The following is a 21,822-nucleotide window of genomic DNA, read 5'->3' as shown; positions in this document are numbered from 1 at the left end:
GAAATAGCTCTTAATCGCCATTTGGCTCTTATTGGTTGACTGGCTCACAAAACAAATTTTTGATGTAACTTGGTAGTATTATATTTGTCAAGTATTCATCAATTCTTTCAAAACTTATTATGGGCTTAGAGATACATTGATAAAATGCCAAAGTAATCAAATTAAATCTGAAGTCTCATGTCATCGTATGCCCTATTTTTTCTTTCTTTTATCTTTTCCTCTCTCAAAACTGATCTGGTAAGAAGATATAATATTTGAAGTCAGCCGTCATCTATGAGGACTCCAAAGCATCTATGAAAATTAAATTTTTGTTCCATCATGCAGATTTTTTTTTTTAACAGCAACAATCAAGATATTTGGGAATCACTAATTGAATAGGTCTTCTACCCTTTAAAAATGGTTTACAAAATTATATTTGTATCGTTAATATGGGGTCATTTTCTCTAAAGGCAAGAATGTATTTTGAATAGTTCTACCAACTGTATTAGACAGGATAGAAATTTGGTCCAACTTTCCTAACAATTGATTACATCTGCTGTCTATACAACTTCAGTCATTAATTGCAGGATAATTTGATGGTTTAATTCTACCAATTTCCTTTTTATTTCAGACTTCGTAAAGCAAGGGTACATTTTCAGTTGCAGGATTACATTTTAGGTGATGTGATCATGTTGCAGTAAATTTATTTTATCTTTATGAAGAAATCTTTGACTTTGAGGTCATTGTTATAAATACCACATAGGAAAAGGTGCCAGTTTTGCTTTCAATTGTATTTACTTTTTGTCCTTTAAAAATTGTCACTTTTCATATTGAGGTACAATATGTTTTCTGTTGCTTGCACACATTCATGTAAAATATATCTCCTATTGCTTATTGTTTATAGGCAAATAATTTAAAGTGCAACTTTTATAGTGTTGATGGTATAATTTTCTCTTTCCAGAAAAGTCAAAGCTAGCATAAGCATGAAAATTAGGTCATCTTTTGCCTTCTTGTGCCCATTAGCTTACTCTAAGGAGCAGCCTTGTAGAGAGTGTTCGGTTAATTCTTACAAAGGTGAAAAAGGAAAGAAATTAAATATCATGGTATCAAAGATCATATTTTAGCATTTACAGGATTGCAAACATGACTAAGAAAACCCATTTTCAGGGTTTTTTTTAATGGAAATGGGCTGCACAGAAAAGAAAGCAGCTAGGTTTTCCCTATTCCATCCACTTTAGACAGAAGTTTTATTTTTCACAAATATGAAAAGTTAGTGAAACCTTAGCTTTACAGAGTTAAGCATCTTTGGCTTAGACGGTAAAGAATCTGCCTGCCATGCGGGAAACCCGGGTCAGTCCCTGGGTGGGGAAGATCCCCTGGAGAAGAGAATGGCTCTGCCTGGTGGGCTGTAGTCCGCGGGGTTCGCAAGGAGTTGGACACAACTGAGCAACTGGCGCTTACACTTTCACTCGCTTTACTGATTAGGATGTTGTAGTATATAAATGATGCCTTTTGTCTTTTAATTTAAAAAAAAGCTGACAACTTTCAAAATAACTTCCTAGCAGCTTGTTAAATTCTAGAAAAGTGGTTTCACAAATTTCTGTGGCTCTCCCCATTTTAAGGTACTTCTCTTCTTTCTTGCAAACAAAAGCACCGGTGTATGTTGCAAAAAAGAAAAACCGGAATGGCAAATGACTTTAAACTGCAACATGTTACTTTTTGTTTCTTTAGTCTTCTTTGTGGTATGGGGAAAATCTCCCCAAATTCAAATAACTTTCAACAGATATAACAGAGTGAGAAGTCCTAAGGCAGAGGCTGTGGTACTCACACCTTCAAGGGGTTCATTACTGCCCACAGTTCAGCCTCCACCTCCCTCTTCCCACTGCTGCTCTTTCCACTTACATTTCAGACAAGCTGTATTCTTGGCTGTTGCTGCAGATTACCCAGTGATAGAACACCTCTGGGCTCTGCTTCCTCTGCCCTTCCTTCCCTGTCAAAATCCTACCTGGTGTTGAAGGCCCAACTCAAACACCTTCGCTTCCATCCAGTTTCTGATTCCCCCTTCTTTCTCTTCTGTGTGCTTCTTAACCTCTCCTGTAAGCGCCATGTTCTCAGAAAGCAAGGGACCAAACAGACCTGTATCGCCAAAAGCCAAACTACTGAAAACAGTAAAAAAGGAGAAGTCAGAGAGGGAAAAGTCAGGGAAGTCCATCAGGAGGCCAGTGCAATGTTGCGAACTCAGGCATTGGGCATGGCCAGACGTGGCGGCGTTGAAAGAAACATCACAGCCATGACCAGTGAATGCACACGTCCGAGGGAAGAGAGGTTGTCAGAGACTACTCGAGGTGCTTAGTTTGGGTGACAGAGTGAGCTAATCCAGAAAGGAAAACAGGAAAACAGGAAGAGGAGACTGTTTGAAGGGGAAATGAAAAGTTTGATTTTCTATTACGTTAAATCATGGCTCAGACGGTTGAGAATCTGCCTGCAGGAGACCCAGGTTTGATCCTTGAGCTGGGAAGATCCCCTGGAGAAGGGTATGGCACCCCGCTCCAGTATTCTTGCCTGGGAAACCCCGTGGACAGAGGAGCCTGGTGAGTTACAGTCCATGGGTTGGCAAAGAAACACGACTGAGCCAGTAACTTGAGGCGCCTATAGAATATCCAGCATCCACAGGCAAAGGGACACAGGAAGAAGTGAAAAATAAGGGTACAAATCTCAGGGAAGAGAGGGCAGGAGTCGTTAGCACATTTTCTGCTTTAGAGAGAAAGCTTGAGCTAGGAATAACAGCATGTAAATGAAGGAAGAGGGGCTTTCACAGAGGTCTGGAAAATAGCCGACAGAAAGACATGGGGAGCCAGAGAGGCAGAGACCAGTATGAGAAACTTTTGAAATTAGAGGGTGGAGAAGGTCAGCAGTGTGAAGGGCTGGGAGGAAGCCGGGGAGCTCAAGCAGAACGAACACGTAGCGCAGGCCCCTAGATGTGCCCGTTAGAGGAGCTGAAGCGGCCTTTGTAAGAGCGAAGTTTTGGTGAATTTAAATGAGGAAAAGCTACATTGCGGTGGTGCTGTGTGCTCAGTCGCTCAGTCACGTCCTACTCTTTGCGACCAGTGAGCTGTAGCCTGCCAGGCTCCTCCGTCCATGGGATTCTCGAGGCAAGAATACTGGCGTGGGTTGCCATTTCGTCCTCCGGGGGGTATTCCCGACCTAGGGATTGAACCTGCATCTCTTGCTTCTCCTGCATTGGCAGGCGGATTCTTCACCACTGAGCCACCAGGGAAGCCCCCTTGCTAACACTTGATCCTAGCCCAAAGGCCAAGAAGCGATTGCAGTGGGTTGGGAGGTAGAGGAAGACAGTGAGGGACGATCGCTCTTTCAGTAAGTCCAGTGGTGGAGGAAAGAGCATGAGGGGGATCGTACTGGGGCCAGAGCCTTAAACCCTGCTTAGATGGAAAGGAAGGAGCTGGTAGAAAGCAGTACAGGAGAGGGAGAGAATAATCCATGCGTATGCAGGCTCTCTTTTATATTTTGGATCTGCCATACACATCCTTTTCATCCTTGTGTCCCCTGGTCCAGTTTGTTGAGCCGGTATCTTCCATCAAACAAGGTGTTCAGTGAATGAATTAAACGATGCCACGTAAGCCTTCAGAGTCAGAAGATGAGGCCGTAGTATCTTGCTCATCTTGACTTTGGAGAGAAACCTGGACAGATGTTTAAATATCCTCTCCAAATAGTTTGAAAAACGTTACCCCCAACTTAAAAATTACTTAATCGTGGTGATAAGACTGCCCCTTGTTTTACTGTAGAGGAGCTAGAAAATAAAATGATTGCCAAGTCCTGCAAAACCTCCAAATGCGCATATTTTTTCCCTCAAGAAAGAGAGGTGGAAAAACATGACTTATTGGCAACAGTCATATGAAAAGCAGTAGTGTTATTTTTCATACAAGTCTCGCTTACAGGCTACAGCTGCTGCAAAATAAACATGTTAAAAGCGGAAAAACTGACCATGAGACGAAGCCTTACTCATTGTCAAAAGCCTGATATGACTGCAGATTCACCCCTTAGATGTTAAAGGACAAAAATATTTTTAATAAGACTCAACCTAATTCACTTGCCACCCCCCCCCCATGTTCATTGCAGCATGATTTATAATAGCTCAGACATGGAGACTACCTAAGTATCACCTAAGTATCCTCTGATGGATGAAAGGATAAAGAAGTTGTGTGTGTATGTACACACACAAGAATGTATATGTATGTATATACAGGAATGAATGCACTGATGCATCCTGCCCTTTGTCTTCTTCTGTAGCCATCAGGTTTGGGCGCATGCCCCAGGCCGAGAAGGAGAAGCTGTTGGCGGAGATCTCCAGCGATATCGACCAACTGAACCCAGAGTCTGCGGACCTCCGGGCCCTGGCAAAGCATTTGTATGACTCGTACATTAAGTCCTTCCCGCTGACCAAAGCGAAGGCGAGGGCGATCTTGACGGGAAAGACAACAGACAAATCAGTTAGTTCTCTTCTACTGTCTTCATTTGGGGTGGCTGGGTTTTGCTGTTGTTTTCCCTTCGAGTAAATGACTTACCGTGTTACGCACAGACGTGGTAAAGAATCCGCCTGCCATGCAGGAGAACCCAGTTCAATCCCTGGGTGGGGAAGATCCCCCGGAGAAGGGGATGGCAATCCACTCCAGTATTCTTGCCTGGGGAATCCCACGAGCAGAGTAGCCTGGCGGGCTACCGTCCATGGGGTTGCCAAGAGTCGGACACGCCTGAGCAACTAAGCACCCATGCACACCCACACACAGTACCGTTCTGTGGTTGGCTGGTACCTACTGCAGGCTGAGTCCAAAATAGAGGAGAGAGAGTGTTTTCAGATACGGTAAATAAACATTATTTTGAATAGGGAAAAACTCCTTCAAGCTCTCCTAATAAAATTTTTGAGACTAGTATAGAAAGATACAGGTCACCTTGGTGGTGGTTTAGTTGCTAAGCCGTGTCCGACGCTGCAGCAGGTCATCTTAACTTGAGCAAATGAACTCAGGCTCCCCTCATGCCACCACGCTCTTTCAGGATCCATATCTTTTCTTGGCATCAAAATCACTGGCCACATTTGCACGCCTTCAAGCAGCCCAGTTTTTCTCTGGGAAGGGCCTGACCTAGGTTTGGGAAAGGCGGTCGATCCCATGATTGTATCGTGCAGAACTACTCAAGTACCTCTCAGAAGTTCTCTGTGGGGCATAAAAATATGTTTCGAATATCACACCCCCTTTCTTGCCTTTAGTGCTGTCTTGATTATTACCCCCAGGGAGCTTGGAGCTCCGTCCTCGTGTCGTGTATGAGTTTTACTGTCTCGGAGGCTCTGAGCAGCCTGGGCTACTACAGGGGATTCTCAGACATCAGCAGGCGCATTGATGACCTGTTTAGGAGACCCAGAGTGGGTGATAATGGTGGTTGAGTCCGTTTTCCAAGAAGTGGAATTCTTCCCTGATAACCAGCTGAGAAAGCACATGGGAATGACATTGAAACGAACTATAACTGTGCCTGAACTCCGGCCCTGGTCCTGCCGTCACCTTCAGCTGTGACCTGGCTCCCGTCTCTGCACCACACTGTTCACAGGCAGGGTCTGGTTTTGAGAACAACGTCCGTACCAGGTTCCTAGGGCAGAAGGAGCCACAGGACATTCTGAAGACACTGTCCCAACCCTTGAAAGCCTCTGCATGTTGTCATTTATTTTCAGATGCACACATGAACAGATGAACAGAAATATGTAACTCTCTCCCCACTTAATTTTATTTGGGGGAAAGTTTTATCACCTGTTACTGTATTTTGATGACTGTCTCAAAACATTATTTTTTTTTCTTTTAGCTATACCATAAGAGTAGAATCAGCTAATAGAAAAAGAAAACCTTTTATGCAGTTGGCTGCATAAAAAGTCAACTATCAAGAAGGGCAGTGGGTTTCCTGACTGCCAGAGAGATCACTGGTACCCTAACAGTATTATACCTATATCCAGCTGTTTACAGGTTTTTAAAAATCTTGCACATTCGTTATGTTCAAGACCCACACTACCTTGCAGCTGCTATTATTATCCTCTTTTGTTCTCCTCCCAGAAGCCAGTCTTGCCCATTGGCCAGCAGTGGCCTGGTGGACAGAGACTCTGTGTTGTGAAATTCCCAAGAATTCTCACCTTGGGAAAGCATTCGAAGTGATGGTTTATTTTTATGAATGTGTAGATCAGCAGGAATGTCCCACCTTGTTCTGCTGCCCCAGTACCTCCACAGTCGAGAAATTTTCCTTGTGTTGTTTTGTTCTTCTCGAATTCTAGTGAGGACCTACTGTCTTCCATAGGGCAGGCAACAGGTTGTACGTCATGATAAAGCTGAGTCTAGGGCTTCCCTGGCAGCTCAGTGGTTAAGAACCCACCCACCAATGCAGGAGACCTGGGTTCAGTCCGTGGGTCGGGAAGATCCCCTGGAGGAGGAAACAGCAAACCACTCTAGGATTCTTGCCCGGAGAATCCCGTGGACGGAGGAGCCTGGCGGACTACAGTCCATGGGGTCTCAAAAGTGTCAGACACGACTTAGCGAGCAAACAACGAAAAGCAGAGTCTATGTATTCTTTAAACGAAGAAATGAGGGCACAGCAAAACAAAAACGGATGGCCCCGGCCTCGCTCACTTTACCATGGAAGGTAAACGTGTTCGTTTAAAGGTTAGAGAAACAAGAAAATCAGAGCAGCCTGGCTGAATAGAGTTAACAGTGGAAGGCAGCTTGCGCCAGTTCTCTGAGAGCCCCGTGTGTGACAGGGAGACAGGCAGGCGACCCTGAGCTGGGAGCGGTTTGGTGACCAGGGAGAGCCCAGAGCACACTGTTTACTCCACAGTTTGCCTCGGGCCGTTCAGTTTCCAGGAGCTAGTTTCTCACCTCTTTATCTCCCCATCCAGACCTGCAATCCACACTGAAAGTCCTATTAATTTAATAGTACCTGAAAGATAAGAGGAAAGCATTAAAAAAAAAAAAAAATTTTTTTTTTCCTCCAGTAGTCAAGATTTTAAACTTATACTTACAGTGGCCAGCATACTGTTTCGTGTGTTAACTGAGCGGTCCAGAGCCCAATTCACTATAAATCACTTTAAAAGCTCACAGCAATTGAGTCTTTGGCTCTAAATCTTTGAGTTTAAATGAAGGTAATTGTAGGCTCTTTTAGTGTGTTTAGCTGCTCAGTAGTGTCTGACTCTTTACGACACCATGGACTGTAGCCCGCTAGGCTCCTCTGTCCATGAAATTCTCCAGGCAGGAATACTGGAGTGGGTTGCCATTCCCTTCTCCAGGGGCTCTTCCCAACCCAGGGATTGAACCAGGTCTCCTGCATTGCAGGTGGATTCTTTACCATCTGAGCCACCGGGGAACCAAGGCTCTTTATGGGGTATTGAATGTTAGTATCTCAGTTGTATCTGACTCTTTGTGACCCCGTGGACTATAGCCCTCCAGGCTCCTCTGTCCATAGGATTCTCCAGGCAAGAATTCTGGAGTGGGTTTCCATTCCCTTCTTCCAGGGTGTTTTGTGGGGGGAGAGTGGGGGAAGCCCCAAAGTTTTATGGGGTAAATAGGGATTAAGCTATTTTAAGGGAAAGTGCCATAAAATGCTTAATTATCGGCTTCCTCTTATAGTAACTAAGACTGTGCTTTGTCTATAATAGTTACTCAAAATGTGTTTGCTTAATTGAATTAAAAGCTGCTGCCTATGCCCTTTGAAATTCTGGACTTTCATCAGAAGGCCTTTAGCCCAAGATTTGCTCACCAACCTGGACATCATTAAAAATCTGGATGGAGGCAGAATTGCCTCTTGTTAGGGTCTGGGAAGGAAAGAGAGACTGGGCCAAATTAGAATAATCCACCCTCTGATTACACAAAGCTGAAATAGAATTGTTTGGCTCTCTCTTTTCTCCTTATCTTGCAAAATCAAATTAAGCACTAGTGGAAAGAAATAGTGCAGAGAGGAATATGGGAAAGGGAAAAAAATAAAATCAGAATGTGATTTCCAATGAGACTAGAGATTTGTTCTTTATCTTACATGGTCATGTTATTCATTTGATAGCATCTATCTCAGGGCTGTTGTGTTATCTCTTCTTGGCCAGGACTTTTGAAAGTGAAGATTTGCATTGATAGGAAAAGTTGTGCAGAAGGGTGGACTCTTGAGAGGATGGGGGGATCTGGAAAAGGGGCCATGGCTGGTGCAGGAGAGCCATTTGGGTCTCACTGCACACCCCACTGGAAGGCTGTCATTAGGGTGGGTTCCGCCAAGCCGGGGGAAGGCTGCTCAGCATAGTGGATAACCAGTTACCCAGAACCTTTGTGAAGGGAAATGGCTTTATTGAAGAGGCCTTTCTTTAAATTTATCTTCCTGCTCCGTTTAACCCTCGCCTGTTCTGTCTCATTGGTGACGTGCCTGCTAGTCTTTCAGGCCCAGCTCCAGCATTTGCCTCCAGGGCAACCAGGGCTTCTCCCTTCCCCACTCAGCTCTCCTCTGTCTCTTATTCCCTGGTGCCATTGGCACTGTGCAGAACAGGTAAATGAACAGATCAGTTAAATGCTCCTTTTTAAAGAAATACTTGTTTATTTGGCTGCATCGGGTCTTAGTTGCAGCACGAGAGATCTTTCCTTGCAGCGCACAGACTCTGTGGCGTGTGGGCTTAGTTACCCCGCGGCATGTGGGATCTTAGTCCCTTGACCAGGGATCGAACCTGTGTCGCCAGCTTTGCAAGACGGATTCTTAGCCAGTGGGCCCGCAGGGGCTCCCCTCCTGTCTTTTAAACTTAGACGTCATACCTTTAGAATATGATGGTCCCACTTTCATTGTCCTTCCTCAAAGAGTAATGTTTGGGAACTTTAGGCTCTGGGTCTAGGGGAAGATGGGGAATTGGAATCACAGGGTGTGGGACATCAGAGAAGAAACTTTAGGAGCACTGGACCTTTGAGCCACCCTCAAATAGAAATGGAACTGACTCTCCCCATGGTCTGTTTCCCTGTCAATGGCTTGTTCCCGCCCAGAGCCCTTCTTTGAGAGAATCTACAGAACTCTTAAAATCACGAATATGCTAGAACTAGGGTGCTGTGTCTACTGAAGGCAACCTGAGAACTGAACGGACTTTGGAAGTTCCCAGTGTTTGACTGTTACCCTGCTGTGATGATCACACTGGGTGTATCGTTGTCACATGATCCCATGTTTGTTGATGAAAAGAAACAGAGAGTGGTTTTCAAAAAACCACTTTCAGTGCCATGGTTCGTCATAAAACAATAAATAGCAAAACCCTTGGTGTGTCTGCCAGCTTTTCACTCCATATCTGAGGGATGGTGAGGCCCTGCTGACTGCGCTCTGTCTGCAAATAAGGAATAAAGCTTGTTATTTATACTGTATTGGACTTTGGGTCCCAAAGAATCGCCCTGCTTATAACGCATGTATGTGGAGTCACTGTTTTTATAATTGCAGGAGCAAACTGGTGCCATCATAAAAATGGTTCTTCTAAACAGTGTGTGAAATAGGAAACCAAGGAATAGTAAAACCAGTATGGAAATATAAACTTTTGTGAAAACAGTTCTGTACCCATTTAAATGTTTGCATCCTAAAATTTACAAGGGCCGTCAAACATAGTAAGTCAAACTATTGGAAAGATATCTATCCTTTTAAATCCTACGCTTACCAACTAAACAAAGTGTGGTCTCTCTCTGCTTTTCCCTGAGTGAGCTGGAATTTGCTCCCTTGAGAAGGAAGACACCAGACAGACAGACAAAAGAGACTTGGGAACTGCAGTGTAAATAAGGAGCAGAATGGCAGTGCTGCTTTGTTTTGATCACTGTTGAAGAAATTTGGCTCCTGGAATCGTTAAATCTATAGAGTCACATTCTAAAAATAAATTTATTTCCAGTACTATCTGGAATCACTGAAGATATAACAGATCTGAACAAATGGGCTTCTTTTAGACAGTAAATTTAGAAGATAATATTCTATGTAGTCAAGAAGAAAGGCATTTTTAGTTGTTGTTTTTTTCATCTTTAATAATTAGACCTAGTAGGTCAGTATGCTTGTTTGTTAGCTGAGTAACATTTTGGCCAGCCATAAATGTTTCTTTAAGAGACGAGGTTATGTGCTGGGTCATTAAAGTGTGAACAATTCTTCCTATTAAGTTTTTGTGTTAAATCTCTAAACGATGCAGGAAAACGAGATACACTGGAGGGACTTTCAAACTTAACTTCGATCCCACATTGTTGTTCAGTTGCTAAGTTGCGTCCAGCTCTCTGTGACTCCATGGACCACAGCATGCCAGGCTTCCCTGTCCTTCACTGTCTCCCAGAGTTTGCTTAGACTCACGTCCATTGAGATGGTGATGTCATCCAATCATCTCAGCCTCTGTCGCCCCCTCCTCTTGCCCTCAGTCTTTAGCACTTAAATGGCATCTCTCGGAAGTAAGAGTTCAAAGGCCCTATGCCAAGACCCCAGCATAGATGAGTTTAGAAGCCCCAGTTCCTCCCAGAATTGTCATTTTTTGTTTAAAAAAAAAAAAAAGCAAAAGTGGGGAAGTCATGTAGAAAGTAGCAGAAAGAGAAAAGAATTAGTCATGAGTGAGGGGATCTGGTTTAGGGTTTGCTATAAATAGCTGTTTGACTTTAGAAAGTCTCTTAGCTTCAGTTTATTCACACCTAGTCAGAGAATGATGCTGCAGATTATTCCTGAAGACCTTCCTGTTAGTTCTCTAAGCCGATGGTTCTCCACAGGAAGGAAATAGGGATGACAGAGGAGAAACCAGAAAGAAATTGAGGAACCCCAACCAATGCAAGCTGGATTAACATTCACCCACTGGAGCTAGTAGTTGAGGAGAAGGACCACATGTGCCTCAGCGGGTGAAGGTCAAAAGTACAAAAAGGAAGGAGACGATGAAGAAGACAAAGCCCTAAGAATTCACTTTTCTTCCTTGAGTCTTTGCTCTAATCTGTCAGGAAACCCAAGACCACCAGGATCTAAACTAAGATCACCACTTTTCCAGGCTAGGTTTTCCAGGCTAACTCTGATGCGGTTACCAAGTGATCGTGAGAGTGTAGAGTTGTCTGCTTCACTAATTTCAGTTTCCCAGCGTGGAGATATCATCAGAATTGTCGCTGTTGTTTAGTCGCTAAGTCGTGTCCAACTCTTTGCCACCGCATAGACTGTAGCCTGCCAGGCTCCTCTGTCCTTGGCATTTCCCAGGCGAGGATACGGAAATGGGTTGCCATTTCCTTCTCCAGGGGATCTTCCCGACCCAGGGATCGAACCTGCATCTTCTGCATTGGCAGATGGATTCTTTACCACTGAGCCACCTGGGAAACCCATCACCAGAATAATCCCTGCTTTCTCAGTTCATTTTTTCATTTGTCTTCCCTAGGTTGTCATTTTATTATTCAAAAGGAGCTGTAACTTTAAAGCATCCTTGTATAGTCACTGAAACAACTCTTATGTTAAACTGCTGATGTTGGACCGCCAAGAAACAGTATTATTCTATCTGTCCATTCAAAAAAGTAAACTTTTATTACTCTAATTTGTCTTCATTAATAAGTCAGCTTTTCCGGTGATCTTTGTGTTATACATAGGTATGCGATAGTTCTAGAACGAATTTTAATTTTCTATAAAAACAGTACCCTTAACCCCATCCCAGTTTTGATATGTGGAGCCATTTTTGAAAATCAAAATATATCAACGTAGATGACATTTGATATATCTCTCCAAGGAAAACTAGCTTCCTCTTACTGAAATCACTTTGTTCCCCTGGAGAAACATTGTGTTCAAGTGCGGTTTTCTTCATTCCGTCCTGACCTTTCTGTGGTCGGTGGAAGTGCAACCATTTATAACAGCCAGAGGCTGATTCACCGTGAAGCTAATGAAGCCTCAGGGCCTCTTCCCTTGCATAGAGCCCCTTCCAGTGCTCAGGGAAGGGCCTGAGCTATTTGTTCTTATAATTTGTATCACTGAACCCAACAGTTGTTGTAAATGTACTCAACAGTCATGTACATTTCAGGCCCCACAAAGCCTGGATCTCACCCTGATAACTTCCTAGTTGTAGTTAAGCATTCTTTCCTGTTAAGGAGAGATGCTTATCTAGCCATTTGATATAGTGTCTGAAGATAAATACATTGTTAGCCCCAAATTAGAAGTGTAAAACCATTAAAACCAAATCTGAAGAGGATATGGTTCCTCTGACAGTGGCAGATCATGTGATGATACCGTGCAAGCTAATAGAGCATGTTAAGACTTTGTAGAAAAGACAGAAACGTGCAACTGAAGTACATTTTATGTGGAGCGTTTTACCAGAAGTATAATATTAAGTCATTGATTCAAGATAAACTCCACAGGCCGAATTCCCCTCGTGGTTTTCAGAGTTCAGCCATCTGTAAGCCAGGCAGGCACATCTTCTGCTGTTTCTGTATGAGGAATCCCAGTGTAAAGTGTGTGGGTTGGGACTTCCCTGGTGGCCCAGTGGCTAAGACCGTGCACTCCCAATGCAGGGGGCCTGGGTTCAATCCCTGGTCAGGGAACAAGATCCTGCATGCCGCAACTAAGACCCAGTGCAGCCAAATAAATTAACTCATTAATTTTTTTAAATGTGTGGCTTAACTGTTTGCAGTCTAACAGTTGGTGGACGGGTGGCAGAGAAAGGCAGATCTCCGGGCAGATCACATCTGGATCACCCCTGCAGCTTGATAGATCCACATGGGATCTGAAAGGATCTATGCAGACTTCAAAAGTGCAAAAAAAAAAAAAAAAAAAAAAAAACCCAGCAACATCAGCTATGACGAGAAAAACAAAGAAACCCACCTGGGATTCATTTGCATGTCCATACCCAGAATCCTCTGCCAACTCAACGTTTTGAAAATGCTGAAGGGATCTTTTTTTTAAAGAAAGAAAAAAACTGGAATGGTTTGGCATGACGGTGGGGGCTGCTGATTCCTTTCTCTGTCCTTGAGTGTTTACTGCCAGGAAATCCTGACCAACGTCTATTGCCAAGGGGTTACCAAGTCACATTGTTGTTAAATTGGGAGAGAAAATTAGCAGGATTTTGTGCCTTCTGTGCAACTATGACAGAGTTTCAAAAACAGGAACCTGGGGCTTTATATGAGGGGACAGGGGAAGTCGAGGGGGAAGAGTCACAGGATGATTTATCAGGGCATAGTTCCAGAGAAATTGCTTACATGGAGGTGGGAGAATGTTATGCATTCATTCTCTGCCAAGAAGCTGAGGGACTGAGGTCATCCAAAAGCTGGGCAGATGGAGGTACTGTCTCTCCATACGTAAAGAGGTGATGACTTTATATCCTTATTGTTTGTGTTTGTACAGGTGCGGGTGGACTCTTCAGGTACCCTCAGATGTCTCATAGCAGTAAAGAAAGTCAGGCTCTTGGTAGCATAAATTATAATGGGCCACAAAACTCTTTGAGATCAGACACCACCTTCTCCTAGGTTCTGTAAAAGCAAGTGTTTGTCAGCATCAGAATCTGGCGTTCTGGAAAAATTCACCCCATGTTAACTGAAGAGACTGTCCATCTCCTCTGTCCTTTTTTTTGCTTCGTCTTTCCTCCCGTTGATAGCATCGGTCTGAAGTAGAGTAAAAAGCAAAATGCCTTCAAGCAGTGTGCACTATTCGTTCCCGGCTTGCTTGAAGACTTAAGAGTCACTGGCGAGCTTACTCTTGGGTTCCTCTCATCTGTCCTACTTTGCGGTTTTGTATTTGCTAAACAATACAATTGAAGTGAATTTTTGGGGTTTAAAAAAAGTAACAATTTCTGGAATAACTCCAGTGAATGTTGTTGAAATAAGAGGCAAGTTTGGGAATCTACTTAACATCTAAAACCCCTTAGAATTGGTGTTATGTCCTTCAGTGCAGAGTAGACTTAATAGTTTGGTGACGGGAACTCCCTGGTGGGCCAGTGGTTAGTGCTTTCATGGCTTGGGCCCAGGTTCAGTCGCTGGTCAGGGAACTAAAATCCTGCAAGACGTGTGGCATGCCCCTCCCCCCAAAAAATTTGATAACAATCCTAGACTGCTGTAGAGATTGATAGTTAGACTGTCTGAACCAGTGGGTCTTGAATCTGGCTGCTGCTGGCTCTCATTGTATCTGCTTCCTTTTGCCAAAGAGGAGAGAATTCTCAGTATCTCTCAATAAAGCTTCTCAAAAGAAGCTTTATTTTTAGTACATCAGAGACTTCATACTCGTGGACATGTATGTGTACATGCACACTCACACAGATACACACACACACACACATCACAGACACCACTTCCAAGAAATGAAACTAGCATATCCTCAAGAGAAGAGAAATCTATGCAGTCCACTTCAGATGAGAAATTCGAGGGCTAGGAAAGATAAATAGCTTTCCTAAAGTCACAGAGTTAACCACAGAACCAAAGCTGGAAGCCAGATACCCTCAACTCTTATTCCTTGCTTCTGAGTAAAACACATGACTAGAATCGAGGGGTGGTTCCTTACAGAGTTCAGTAGGTATATACGTGTGTGTGTGTGTGTGTATATATAATTGTGGCCACTTATTCAGAGTAGCCTTGAGAATTTCACAAGGACCACAAACCTCTGGTTAAATCTATACAAGGAAATGAAAGAGAAAGATTATTTCATGGACAAACCCAACGGGCTTTTGAAAGCAGCCTATTGCAAACCTGAATAACTGATAAACGAGTTTTATTGATTCTTGACCCTTACGGACAGATACTTTGAAAAATAAGTTCCAGCCCTTTTTTATTTTGCCACTTTTGTAGTGTTTGCCCACAGGCCTTATGCAGCTGCTCTTTCTGAAACAGATTGCTTCCAGAGCATTAAAAAAAAAAAAAGAGGAAAGAAAGAAACAGACATTTTCTTGACTCAGTGTTTTTAGTCTGCTTTCAGACTGATTTTTCTAAAGTTAAGCATAGTTTACATATACATTATGTTTTATTTAAGCTCTGAGAGGATTTAACCTAAAACTGCAAGATTACTTTATGTCCAAGTGGGTCTATTCAACCCTGAGTTGCTGAAATAATTTTTTTATTGAAAAAAGGTTAACAGTATATCCCATTGAAAGCCAGAATAAAACAGTAGATTTTTACATCATTTTTTATATCAACAACAAAGACCCTCCAAGCAACAGGAATTGGAGCTATTAGCGAGTCACTGGTTGTGGTATCATATCACCAATGTTGGTGAAATATGTTTGGTTCCAGAAGACAACTTGGAGAATTAATCAAGACATGAGTATTTTCTCATTGTTCAGTGTTTTGAACTTGAAAGATTTTCATTAGCAAAGTAAGTGTCTGTGAAGAAGCTGGGATGGTGTTGACCGTGAATGAGAAATGTCCAACTCAGCCACTTTCTCCCATTTTTCTTTGCAGCCATTTGTTATCTATGACATGAACTCCTTAATGATGGGAGAAGATAAAATCAAGTTCAAGCACATCAGTCCCCTGCAGGAGCCCAGCAAAGAGGTGGCCATCCGCATCTTCCAGGGGTGCCAGTTTCGCTCCGTGGAAGCCGTGCAGGAGATCACAGAGTACGCCAAGAATATCCCCGGCTTTGTGAACCTTGACTTGAACGACCAAGTAACTCTCCTAAAATACGGCGTGCACGAGATCATTTACACGATGCTGGCCTCCTTGATGAATAAGGATGGGGTCCTCATATCCGAGGGCCAAGGATTCATGACAAGGGAGTTTCTAAAGAGCCTGCGAAAGCCCTTTGGTGACTTTATGGAGCCCAAGTTCGAGTTTGCTGTGAAGTTCAACGCACTGGAATTAGATGACAGCGACTTAGCAATATTTATAGCTGTCATTATTCTCAGTGGAGGTAAGCTGCCGCCTGCGGTTTTCCGTGAAGGAGGGTGGGGCGGGGGGGAATGACTGAATGAATCTCCACTTGCCTTCGCGTGAGGCTTTGTGCCTTTTCTCTCTGCACCTACAGCACTTTCCACACAGAAAGTGCCAATGGGATAATGCCCTGGGAGGCATACCGAGAAAGAATATTGATTTCCTCTCTGACGGCTATGGGTAACTCAGGTGCTTTTCCCTTATTCTGAAAAATATTTTTTTCTGGTCAAATCCAAACATGGAAGACAAATGCCCTCTTCTCCTTTTTTTTTTCTCTTTATTTTCTTTTTCTTGTCTTTTTCTGTTCCTTTCCAGAAGGCCAGTCTATTCTTCATTTAAGTAATGACATGTATAACTGTGAGACAATGCTCACTTGCATAGAGAAAGCACCACTGTGTGTGTGTGTGGTCAGATTATGGTCCAGCCCCACCGTCAGCAAGGTGTTACTTTGAATCGCTTTCGCAGGTTCAGGGATTAAAGAGCACACATCTACTGACCTCTGCCTCCTCTCCCGTATGGAGTCCTCTGACGACTCCCCTGACGTGCCCTGGTAAGGTGGTTGGCTGTGGTCAAGAATGCAGTCCGAACCAGAGAACACCCAGAAAATTGAGTTATTTAGGCATTCATTGTACTTTTGACCTTGCCAAGGGCGTGATCTAATTAACCAACTCTGACAGCCAGGTTTTACACTAAATGCTACGTTCATTGGCACCTCATGGGTTTCCAACTTGAGTAGGAGAAAGTTTTAGTGTCATCTCTCTCTATAAAAATTGTCTTTTGACAACCACTTTTCTTTACTGAGGTGGACTTCGGGTGAAGTTTTTTGTGGGTGCTCTCCAGAATACCCGCTGTGGGTGAAAACTGATGTGTAGGGAGATCGTGGTCCTGTAGATGTAACTTGTGTGTGACTAGACAGCACACTGCAAAGCGCAAGGTCCACTCGGGAGTCTTTTGTTGTCCAGATACTCGAGAGCAGCGTGTTTCTGAAATCAGATGCACGGTGTGTTAGTAACGAGAATAGTAAGTAGCAAATACTTATGGAGTACTTACTGTGTGCAGGAAGTGTTCTAACCACTTCACACACATTCTTTTAATTCTCACAACCCCAATGAGGTAAGTACTGTTTTGCAAATGAGGAAACCAAAGCACTAAAAGGTTCAGTCACTTGGCCAGAATCTCCCAGACGGCAAAGGTGGAGCCAGGATGATGAACCGAGGTCATCTGGCTGACTCCACGGTCTACACTGGTAGCCCACTTTGCATGACCAGGGTGCAAATAGATAACAACACAGTGCAGATTAACTCTGACGCCACAAGCCCTTTGTCGTGTTGTGTTTAATAATAGCAAAACTGTGCTATCCAATGTGTTTTGATACCTACTTCTTCAGTTGACCCTTGAATCTCTGGAATCTGTGATTAATTCAACCAAGAATGAGATTCCAGTTTATGTTAGGTCCACTGGGAGAAAAAGATTCAATTTTGAACAACCAGGTTAGAAAACAAGTTGGTATTGTTTAGCTAATATTTTAAGGCCCATTTTATTTTTATTGAAATATAGAAATATAATTATTAACATGTGATCTATTTCTAAGATTTTCCCTAATTATACCATATATACCATGTTTATGGGCTTCCCCAGTAGCTCAATGGTAAAGAATCTGCCTGCAGTGCAGGAGGTGCAGGTTCCGTCCCCACATGGGGAAGATCCGCTGGGGTAGGAAATGGCAACCCACTCCAGGATTCTTGCCTGGAGAATCCCGTGGACAGAGGAGCCTGGACGGCCACAGTCCATCGGGTCACAAAGAATCAGATATGGTAACAACTGAGCACGTACCAGGTTTATATTCCTTTTTTCACGTAATCATTTCTCATGTCATTAACACTCTTAATACTTTTCTTAATTTTAAAAATAAGAGTAATATATGGTCATTTTTTAATTCAAAGAGTATAGAAGGGTGTAAGTGAAAAGTAAAGCTCCGTATCCTCAAAATAAAATAGGATTAACAAAGGTCTGTTTCTCCTACCAAAACGTTTCTGTGCCTGTGCTGGCATATATGTATGCGGCCGTTTAAAATTTGCTTTAATTGAAGTATAGTTGACTTACAAGGTTGTGTTCATTTCTGCTGTAAAGCAAAATGATTCAGCTGCGTGTGTGTGTATATGTTTATTCCTTTTTAATTCTTTTGCATCATGATTTGCCACAGGATATTGAACATGGTTCCCTGTGCTATCAAGTAGGACCTGCTGTCTGTCCGTTCTTTAGGTAATAGCTTACGTCTGCCAGCTGCAGACTCCCACTCCATCCCTCCCCCATCTCCTGTCTTGCTTGGCGACCTGAAGTCTATTATCTCTGTGAGTCTCTCCCTATTTCACAGATAGTTCCACTTGTGTCATATTTTAGATTTCATGTATAAGTGACATCGTTCGGTATTTGTCCGTCTGATTTACTTCACTTAGTATGATAACCTCTAGTTGTAGCCACATTGCTGCAAATGGCATTGTCTCACTCTTTTTTGTGACTAATAATTCCATGGTAAACATGAACCACAGCCTCTCTATCCGTTCATCTGTCGATTGGCCGTTTCGGTTGTTTCCGTATCTTGGCTATTGTGAATAGTGCCGCTGTGAACATAGGGGTGCGTGTATCTTTTTGAATTAGAGTCTTATCTGGATATATGCCCAGTAGTGGGACTGCTGAATCATGTGGCAACTCTATTTTTAGTTTTTTGAGGAACCCATACTGTTTTCCATAGTGGCTGCACCAACTTACATTCTCACCAACAGTGTAGGAGGGTTCCCTTTTCTCTGCACCCTCTTCATTATTTGTTACTTGTAGATTTTTAACGATGGCCATTCTGACTGTGAGGTAGTACCTCACTGTAGTTTTGATTTGCATTTCTCTAATATATGCTGTCATTTTTAATGACTATAACATATTTCTTTTTATAATAGACCATTGCATGCTAAATTATCTCCCTACTTATGTATAGGTTGCTTTATAAGAGCAAATTATGACTGATTTATGTTATAGAAAATTATGGAAAACGTGTTCTAAATTCTACTGCAGTGATTCTTCTTATGTGTAAATTTCTGTTAACATTTCAGATTATTTTCTCACTCTATAAATTACCAGAAGTAGAATTGCTGAGTAGATGGCCATGAGCATTTTTAAATCTTTTGTTTCATTATTACCAAATTGCTTTTCCACAAAGTTTGTACCAGTTTATATTCATTCCTACCACAGATACTAAGGGAGGCATTTGAAATAAGCCATTCCAACATGCTTGGTTTCTATCCAGGAAAGGTTTAGGCAAGAAATAATTACAGTAATTCATGGCTTTTTGAACCTGAGCAATGTTGTTTTATGGGCATGTGAGATGACAGTATGATTTCATCTAGAAAAATGCCATATACTACCCACGACACACAGACTAGATTATTTTAAAAACCATTTATTCAGTTAGGCTTTTAAAATGTGTATGAATTGGTCAAAAATACCTCTGAGAATAACTTGATTTAATTTAATAGATACTGCAGACTTTGGCTTTCAGTTATGAAAATTAAAAATGGTATCATTTAAATGTCGGCGCTCTATAAACGAGTTCCTTTGAGCGCTCCCCAGACTGTCTTCACAGTAGCCAGTTTCCAGAGTTCATTGGATCCTCACAACAATGAGAAGAAATCTGAAAGTAGCTGCCAGTCATAGAATCTTAAAATCATATATCTGTAGTTAAAATGAGAAGAAAACCCTGTGGATCATTTGAGACTTCCTTTTAAAAAAAGAAAAAGTTACCATTGACCCATTGGCAAGTTCCCATATGGCAAAAGGGAAATCCTTCTCTTCGCTGAGCAAAGTTTGATTTTGTCGATGAAGCCAGCCTCTGGGCACTAGGTGAGAATGGAGATACTGGACCCCATGTTTGCTTAACACCCAAGAGCTTGATTCCCTCCTTTAGTCAGAGAAGCTGGTTGGGTAGAGGCCAGAGAAAGAGCTGCTCTGGTCATTCTGGATCCAAAGACTGGATCCCAATGAGATGAGCTTCCTGGTCATCTATAGATGGTGAAACCACCATCCCAGACAGTGGTTTGTTTGAGTACCCCATGTAATTTCTCATACAACGTATAATTTCTCAATTCCCATCCTGGGTTTTCCAAAGGAAAATGTTCATGTAAGCAGAAGCTTTGACAAATTTCTGATCCTACCTGTTCTTAACAAGAGGGGTTATTTTCTCCTCTACGGTTTGTTCTGAAGTCTGCAGATAGCTTCAGTGACTTGAGAGAGGAGCATTGTGGGCAGGGAACCTGGTGACCTCCTTCTAAGCTGGCCTTAAGTGTCACTCACAGAAGAGCTTCGTTCCAGTCAAAGTTATGACCCTAGACTGAAGGGGAGATGGGCATTATGTAAGAGTGGGGTGGTGAGGAATTGGGGAGGTTAAGGGTGGGGGATTCCCCAGAGGACCCAAAGGGGGTTTTTGGATGAAAGTACCTGATTTTGACCCAAGTAAGTATTCGCTGGGGAAACTGGAGTTGCAGTAGTAAAGATCACGGTCACTCGGCTTCAACCCTAGAAACTGCTGATGCCGTTAGATTTGGTCCTTAGATTGGCCTGGTGTTCAGCATCTCTACTATGTATTCAGCTCTCAGACCAAGTTCGCTGAGAGAGATGACCTAGTTCTTCTCAGAATTTCCTCCTGTCTCCCTCCTTCTCCTTCGAGCTTCAAGCAAGAAGAACGAGACTAAAAAGAACCACATTCCCCGAACCAAAGGGCAGCATTTTGTCCCTTACTTTCTCCCACTAGGTCCCGACAGTTCTCCTGTATCTTTATTCTTATTCCATAGACAGAAAAGAGAGTCAGAGATGAAAGTGTTGTGTCTAAGATCTGACAGCTCATGAGCAGTGAAACTAGAAGAGAAACCCAGCTATCCTGACTGTCACCTCCCCGGGCCCCTTCTGCCACTTGACTGGCAGATGTTGTCAGCTCCCTCATTGGGTCAGTGGCCCCAGCCTGTGTTCCCAATCATTGTTCTGGAGCCCTGGCCCCAGAGTCCAGAAGCAAGGCTTCCTCAGGGGTCATGACAAGGGAAGAGAAGGGGCAAGAAGCCCTTGCTCCCTCTCGTCTCCCTGCCTGGATGGGTGGCGTCAAGAGTAATAAAACTGCCTCCAGCAAGGGCATGCTTGCAGCCGGCGCCACAGCATCATGCCAGCCACACCAGCAAACTCCCCAAAACCTACCAGCAGCCAAGGCCAAGTGGAAAGCTCAGTAAAGCTGACAAGCCCCAGGACACTCCACTGGACACTTTGCCCCCCTCGGGCGTTTGCTGTTTGGTGGAGAAAAAGCATAGGAGGGTTCCAGCTGGAACTCGGCAACAGGAAAAAGCTCTTTCTGTTAATTCAAAACAGTTTGGAATCCATCACAGTTCTCCCCAAACTTCCACGATATGGGGGAGGAAATTTCACTGGATTTTACAATATATTTCTCGAGGCAGATTGTCATCACCATCCTAATGACAGAGAAGCTGTAAATATTGGTGCAGGAGCCACAGATGGCAAGTCACCGGCCTCCTCATTTGCCCTCTTGGGTCTGGCTGGGTTCTGCAAACCTCCTATATAGCAGCTCCTCCTGTTTCCAGCCATTCCAGTCATGTTCTTTCTCCGTGAAGCAGTTTTGGACAGCTGCTCTTGGAGCGACTGTGTGCTTTTCTCTTGTGGAATGGGCAGAGCACATAGGCTACTGGGGGGATTGTTCATAACTATACATCTGCAGGTGAAGGAAGAGTCGATATTCTGTGACAATGGAAAACACCTAGACCGCTCAGGTCAGTACACTAGAGCTCTGTTTATATCCTTGGTCATGGCTTACATGTGTACAGATATACACTTTTTAAATAATTATTTGTTTATGGCTGCACCTCGGAGTGTGCAGGATCTTAGTTCCCCATCCAGGGATTGAAGCCATGACCCCCTACAT

The 21,822-nt window shown here is 43.3% G+C and overlaps 1 protein-coding gene across 6 annotated transcripts in view; it reads left to right on the top strand.

The window, feature by feature from the left end:
- PPARG (peroxisome proliferator activated receptor gamma) overlaps window positions 1-21,822 on the top strand; it is a 124,227-nt gene that overhangs the window by 90,806 nt on the left and 11,599 nt on the right. For 5 of the 6 annotated variants that reach the window (XM_061128911.1, XM_061128909.1, XM_061128910.1 and 2 more), the window contains 2 exons: window positions 4,288-4,487; window positions 15,384-15,834. In XM_061128911.1, the coding sequence (XP_060984894.1) occupies window positions 4,288-4,487; window positions 15,384-15,834 (651 nt within the window). The remainder of the gene's footprint in view (window positions 1-4,287; window positions 4,488-15,383; window positions 15,835-21,822) is intronic. The other variant, XM_061128914.1, reaches the window with a different exon arrangement.

Source organism: Dama dama, chromosome 24 (genome assembly GCF_033118175.1).
Source record: "Dama dama isolate Ldn47 chromosome 24, ASM3311817v1, whole genome shotgun sequence".
NCBI classification, from domain to species: domain Eukaryota; kingdom Metazoa; phylum Chordata; class Mammalia; order Artiodactyla; family Cervidae; genus Dama; species Dama dama.
The sequence above is the reverse complement of the archived record's forward strand: the minus strand, read 5'-3'. Positions and strand labels throughout refer to the sequence as shown.